The following is a 6675-nucleotide window of genomic DNA, read 5'->3' as shown; positions in this document are numbered from 1 at the left end:
ACCTCCCGAGGCCGCTGCAGAAAGAGGCGGGGCCAGTCACCCCCTCACCCGGCTACAGGCCTTACACCGAAGGCAGGCGTTCATACCGCAGCCCGGAGCTTCGCAGAGAGCGGGCTATCCCCTGGCACCTCAGGAGCCCCCAGCCGGCGAGATGCTCTGTGGGAAAAAGAGTTTCCTGGTCAAGAAAGTTGAGGAAAATGCTGGCGGGAAAGAGGACAGGTTCTGGAGTGACCCGGACTCAGTCCGAAGTCCCCCGGCCCTCCTCCTCGCTGTGTACTGCAGGCCATTTCCTGACTTCTGGGGCCTCAGTTTCTTTATCTGTGAAATGGGAGCAATGGGCCCTCCTGCCTCACCCAGTGGTTTGGGTTAAATCGGACTGTAGACGTCAGGGCTGAGGCCCCTGTGTGACAGCTAAGCATGCACCCGGTCTGTTCCTAAACCAGCACTTGCCTGGGAACAGCCAGAGCATATCGAAGGCTCTGAGAATTCCCGCCCCGAGGAAACTAGTCCACCCTGGTTCGCGCAGACTTTCCCAAATTAGATTCCCCGGGGAACCCTTACGGTGAACAGAAATGGGTGGCAGTTCATGGACCTGTTCCCCGGAACACACACTGGGAATCACTTCCTTCCTTAGCTCTCAGTGTTTGGAGGGGGACGGGGGGGAAGGCGGGGGGACACTCCCAGAGCAGGGGCATTTCTTCAGCACCACACCCACGCTGGGCCGCCTCCCCAGTGGCCACTGGGCATGGCTGGGGGTCAGGGGAGCATGGTCCTCACCCTGGAGGCTGCCCCCGTCTGGGAGGGACACAGTGTGGTGTCAGGCCGCACAGAGAGGACAGGGGCCTGTAGGAGCTGGTGTGGGCTGGGCGTCGGAGAAGGTAGGCTCTGGGCTCTGTGTCTGGGGTACGGCTGCTTCCACCCAGCAAAGAGCTGGGAGAGGGTTTCAGCCTGGGGGCAGAGCCCTGCTCAGGCTGCGCCCTCTTGAGGTCATGGCAGGAACTGCATTTCTTTGAGCCAACCCCAGGGCAATGGCATGCCACCTGGAAGGTCTGGGGAGAGGAGGTAGCGCCCACGTCAGTGCAGGTGAAGAAGAGCTAGGTGGTCAGCGGGTTAGTGGACAGAGCTGGCCCCGGGTCTGAGTCAGCAGCGAGACAGGTGGGCCAGGGCCGGGGGGCTGCTGTGGACACGAGCAGGTGGCAGCTGAGTGCCAGGTGCAGGGGTCATCAGGGCAGAGGCAGGCTCCTAGCTAAGTGGTGGGAGCCTGGTGCAGGGCCTTGATCCCTTGGGGGCAAGAGAGCTGTGACACGGGTCCACTCCCGCCCCTGCCCAGCCTGCCCGCCTGGCTGCCCCGGGAGCCGCCATCCTGTGTTGTGGGTGGAATTACCGCGTCAGACTCCTGATGGTCACGTGCACTGAGTCCCATGTCTCTTCTGCCGCCCCAGCCTCTGGCCGACGGCTCCTCCAACCCGTCTCTGCACGAAAACTTAAAGCAGGTGGTTCTGCCCAACCAGCCGGTGGAGGCGTCGCCTTGCAGCAGCCTGGGCAGCCTGAGCCAGGCTGAGAAGGACGAGTGCAGCTCCTCGTCCAGCATCCACTCGGCCGCCAGCGACGACAGGTTCCTCCGCCGCACCTTCCTCCGCGTCCACAGCTTCCCCGAGGCCCTGACCTGCGAGAGGTGAGGAGGGCGGAGGGAGGACGCGGGCCCATGAGGCATGTGGTTGTCAGAGGAGGAAACAGAGAATGGAGGCCCAGAGAGGTTAAGCAACTCAGCCAGGGACACACAGCCGCCCCATGTCAGAGTGGGACCCTGTCTCCCTCTGTCATTTGCCATGTGGTATCGACTCACATAGGAGTTACGGAGTCAGGCTCCAGCCATGGAGAGACTTCAGGGGACCCTGATGCATCACCAGCGTGTCTGTGCACGGCATAGCAGCCAGCCCTGAGTAGGCGCCTTCCAGAGTGCCTATGCACGGCATAGCAGCCAGCCCTGAGTAGGCGCCTTCCAGAGTGCCTATGCACGGCATAGCAGCCAGCCCTGAGTAGGCGCCTTCCAGAGTGCCTATGCACGGCATAGCAGCCAGCCCTGAGTAGGCGCCTTCCAGAGTGCCTATGCACGGCATAGCAGCCAGCCCTGAGTAGGCGCCTTCCAGAGTGCCTATGCACGGCATAGCAGCCAGCCCTGAGTAGGCGCCTTCCAGAGTGCCTATGCACGGCATAGCAGCCAGCCCTGAGTAGGCGCCTTCCAGAGTGCCTATGCACGGCATAGCAGCCAGCCCTGAGTAGGCGCCTTCCAGAGTGCCTATGCACGGCATAGCAGCCAGCCCTGAGTAGGCGCCTTCCAGAGTGCCTATGCACGGCATAGCAGCCAGCCCTGAGTAGGCGCCTTCCAGAGTGCCTATGCACGGCATAGCAGCCAGCCCTGAGTAGGCGCCTTCCAGAGTGCCTATGCACGGCATAGCAGCCAGCCCTGAGTAGGCGCCTTCCAGAGTGCCTATGCACGGCATAGCAGCCAGCCCTGAGTAGGCGCCTTCCAGAGTGCCTATGCACGGCATAGCAGCCAGCCCTGAGTAGGCGCCTTCCAGAGTGCCTATGCACGGCATAGCAGCCAGCCCTGAGTAGGCGCCTTCCAGAGTGCCTATGCACGGCATAGCAGCCAGCCCTGAGTAGGCGCCTTCCAGAGTGCCTATGCACGGCATAGCAGCCAGCCCTGAGTAGGCGCCTTCCAGAGTGCCTATGCACGGCATAGCAGCCAGCCCTGAGTAGGCGCCTTCTAGCGTGTCTGTGCACGGCATCGCAGCCAGCACTGAGTAGGCGCCTTCTAGCGTGTCTGTGCATGGCATAGCAGCCAGCACTTAATGGGCACCTTCCAGCGTGCCTGTACACGGCATCGCAGCCAGCACTGAGTAGGTGCCTTCCGGGTGCTGGGCAGAGTGCCGGGCAGTTTGCAGGGGGTACTTATTGCATGAGCACAAGGATCAGTCCGTCCCGTCCCCTGCCCTGTCTCTTCTGCCAGTGGGAGCCTGGGACCGGTTCAGTGATTGGTAACTATTAGTCAACGAACTAATTCCTCCTGCCAGCCTTATCAGGTGGGGGCAGCTTTGTCCCCATTTTATGAAGGAAATGTGCCCTGACCAGGAATCGAACCATGACCTCCCTGTTCATAGGTAGATGCTCAACCTCTGAGCCACACCTGCCGATCAATGATTCTCTCTCATCATTGATGTTTCTACCTCTCTCTCCCTCTCCCTTCCTCTCTGAAATCAATAAAAATATGTATTTAAGAAAGTAATAAAAAAAATAAAGTGAGTCTCAAAGAGGCTGAGTGACCTGCCCAAGGTCACACAGCGGATGGTGACGGAACCAGGTTTGACCCTACCACCTTATCTCCAAAGCCCATGCTCAAAATCTTCAAACTATCCAGCCTGGAGGAGGGCTCAGCTCGTGGTCAGTGGCCAGAAACTCACTCTGGGGCGGGGTGGGTTGTAGGCGCCTTTTAGCGTGGCTGTGCATGGCAGAGCAGCCAGCACTGAGTAGGCGCCTTCTAGCGTGTCTGTGCACGGCATAGCAGCCAGCACTTAGTGGGCACCTTCCAGTGTGCCTGTGCATGGCATCGCAGCCAGCACTGAGTAGGCGCCCTCTGGGTGCTGGGCAGAGTGCCGGGCAGTTTGCAGGGGATACTTATTGTATGAGCACAAGGATCAGTCCGTCCCGTCCCCTGCCCTGTCTCTTCCGCCAGTGGGAGCCTGAGACCGGTTCAGTGATGGTAACTATTAGTCAACGAACTAATTCCTCCTGCCAGCCTTATCCGGTGGGGGCAGCTTTGCCCCATTTTATGAAGGAAATGTGCCCCGTGGGGGCTGGTCCCCAGGCCTGTTCTGCTCTGATGTTCGGTGAGCTCGAGGGGCCCTGGACGCGGCCCGGGGCTGTGGCATGAGTGGGCTCAGAACCAGAGTTTGGTGAGGACCCCGCAGGTGGCCCACGGCGGGAGGGACGTGGCTGGACTGGAACCCCTTTCCTCGCTGGGAAAGGCTGTGTCTGAGCCTTAGACTTAGAGGACGTCTAACCGTTCGGGGTTAGTCATTCAAAAGGCCTTTGCCTGTGTCGGAGAGAAGGTAGAGCCTTTACCTGCACCCTGCCGCTGACCGGCCCTGTGACCGCGACCAACACTGATTTCTCCGGCCCTCGATGTCCTGCGTCAGCGTCCTCGTTTGTACAGTGGGCACAGGATGTCCACGCTGAGCTCTCAGAAAGGCGGCCTGTGATACAGGATGCCAGTGACCGGAGCACGTGCCAGTGTCATGTCTCCCACCTGCCATCTTCCGGCTTCGTCCTCGATGTCCAGGCCAAGCCCCTCTGGTCACGAGTGGGTTGCAAAGAGCTCCTGACACTCCGTCTCGTAGACCGAATGGCTGCGGATGTAAAATCTGGGGGCAGGACCCGCGAGGCTGGTACTGAGCAGGGACGCCCTATCTGTCACCCCCCTCCCCACCTCAGACACTAAAGGTCTCTCTTCCTCTTGCGACTTTGCAGCGCCGACCTTGACCTTTGCATCTATCACCTCCACTTAAAGGATCTGCTCCAGCTGGACGTAGCACTGAGGCAGGACAAGCACTTGGTAGGTGGCGAGGTGGCATGGCACCCCTCAGGGCTCAGGCACTGCATTCGGGCTCTGTGCGCCGGGACCCCCGGGAGGTGGGGGTGGGGAGAGAGAGCCAGCACCTCGGGAGGGAGAGCGATCTTAGGAAGAGACACCAAGATGGGAAGGCAGCTCCTGCCTGTGGGTGGGCGCCGGCTTCACTTTACCAGAGAGGGAAGGAGAAAGAGAAAAAGAGAGACCGAGAGAGAAAAGGAAGCAGAGAGAGAGAGAGAGAGAGAGAGAGAGAGACAGAGGCAGACAGGGAAGAGAGAGAGGACAGAGAAAAAGAGACAGAGACACAGAGAGGGAGACAGACAGAGATAGAGAGAGGGACAGAGAGAGAAACAGAGAGAGAAGCAGGAGGAGGGGGGAGGAGAGGAGGGAGGGAGATTCTGTTGTTTAAACCTTTATTTCTGTTACGTTCCCTTCTTTGGCAATAGATGTTTATTCAGATTTTTAAAATGTGCCTCCTTGACCTCCTTCCGAGAAAGAAGCCTGATGACGAATTCTACCAGAAGATTCTTTCAAAACAGGAAAATGTAAGTCTTCAATCTGTATTTCCAGGTAACTGGAAGATAGCTTATTACAATACTGGAGGCCCGGTGCACGGATTCGTGCTCCGATGGGTCCCTCGGCCTGGCCTGCGGGGATCGGGCTGAAACCGGCTCTCTGACATCCAGGGTCCCTGATTGCGAGAGGGCAGTTCTCGGGTGACACACCCCGGAATCGGGCCCCCTCCTCTCCGGTTCCTGGTGCGTCACCCAAGAACCACTGCTGCCAAGTCACCACAGCTCAGCAGCTCCTGCGTTGAGTGCCTGCCCCCTGGTGGTCAGTGTGCATCATAGATACTGGCCAGTAGGATGGTCACTTAGGCTTTTATAGATATAGGTACACTTTTAACATAATACAGAGATACAGACATGAGTACAGGTGTAAAAACCACAATGTGGACTAAAATGGGAAAAAATATTGGAGGCAGAGAAGTGAGAAGAATGTCGGTCATGTTCTCTGTCCAAGAGAGTCGCTGTGGGCGGGACTTCCTGTTCAGGCTGGGGCGTCTTTAAATATCTGATTTCCCAGGGCTGCAGAAGGAGTGAAAGATGCTGTTTCATTGCTTTCTAAGCCTGGCCTACTTTTTGTGGGGGGTGAGGACTATAGAAGAAAATAATCCATCATTCTCGAGGCTCTACGTTTAAGGAGAAAAATCGATTTCTATCATCAAACCTTAAATAGGACAAAACCCATAGCACTGACGTATGGTTAAGAAATATTACCCGGGGGAAGAAATAAATATTCCATGAGAATGTGAAAAACAAAAGCATTTCTTTTTCCAGAACTTAAGACACATTCAACTTGTTCTTTATTTTCTCTCTTTTGCCTTTTGCAGGATTTGGAGGAATTAGAAAAGGGACTTCGGGTCAGACTATCAGACACGGAGACGCTGGGCGCCAGCGACTCCCAGTACATCACGCTGGCGGACGTGGAGAAGAAGGAGAGGGAGTACTCCGAGCAGCTGATCGATAACGTAGGTGATGGGCTTGTTCCTGCGTAAAAGCCGTGGTTTCGGGACAGTCCAGCTGGGAGATTAGAGAGTGGATGCGCCTAGAAACGTGTTTAACACTGGAATTCCCTGCTGGGTCGGCCCCGGAGCCAGGGATCCGTCTCCGAATTGAGTGATGGAGAAGGTGTCATTAAGGGCCAGGATTTTCAGAGGGAGGCGTCTTATTGTTATCACCGATTCCTCTGGCTTAAGTTTTAGATTGGCCTTCATATCATTCAAAGCAGAGGTTGCTCTGACCCTGTGTGGGTGCAGCGGGTGCTGGCTGCCAACTCCTCACCCCCTGGGCATCTCTCCTAAAGCAGGTTTTAAGTTCCAGAGAGGAGGGCTTCCTTCAGGTATTTATCTCTGTTTGGCTTTTGGGTCCCACGACCCACTGTTCACGTATTACATCTTAAACACACATTTCCTTGGCTCCCAGGCGCTGTGCTGGCGACAGGGATTCAAATGAGCTTAGACCTGGCCCTGCCAGAGAGATGCT

General features: G+C 57.2%; 2 protein-coding genes across 2 annotated transcripts in view; one reads left to right on the top strand and one right to left on the bottom strand.

Annotated features, from left to right (window-relative positions):
• Positions 1 to 84, bottom strand: part of EVC2 (Ellis van Creveld syndrome 2) — a 64576-nt gene extending 64492 nt beyond the window's left edge. Inside the window, exon 1 of the mRNA XM_014538284.1 lies at positions 49 to 84. Within this exon, the coding sequence (XP_014393770.1) occupies positions 49 to 84 (36 nt within the window). The remainder of the gene's footprint in view (positions 1 to 48) is intronic.
• Positions 85 to 1382: 1298 nt separating this feature from the next.
• EVC (Ellis van Creveld protein) overlaps positions 1383 to 6675 on the top strand; it is a 44291-nt gene continuing 38998 nt past the window's right edge. The window contains 4 exon segments of the mRNA XM_014538283.1: positions 1383 to 1675; positions 4531 to 4615; positions 5077 to 5175; positions 6024 to 6161. Of these exon segments, the coding sequence (XP_014393769.1) occupies positions 1422 to 1675; positions 4531 to 4615; positions 5077 to 5175; positions 6024 to 6161 (576 nt within the window). The 5' untranslated portion in view covers positions 1383 to 1421.

Source organism: Myotis brandtii, unplaced genomic scaffold, assembly GCF_000412655.1.
Source record: "Myotis brandtii unplaced genomic scaffold, ASM41265v1 scaffold188, whole genome shotgun sequence".
Lineage (NCBI taxonomy): Eukaryota > Metazoa > Chordata > Mammalia > Chiroptera > Vespertilionidae > Myotis > Myotis brandtii.
The sequence above is the reverse complement of the archived record's forward strand: the minus strand, read 5'-3'. Positions and strand labels throughout refer to the sequence as shown.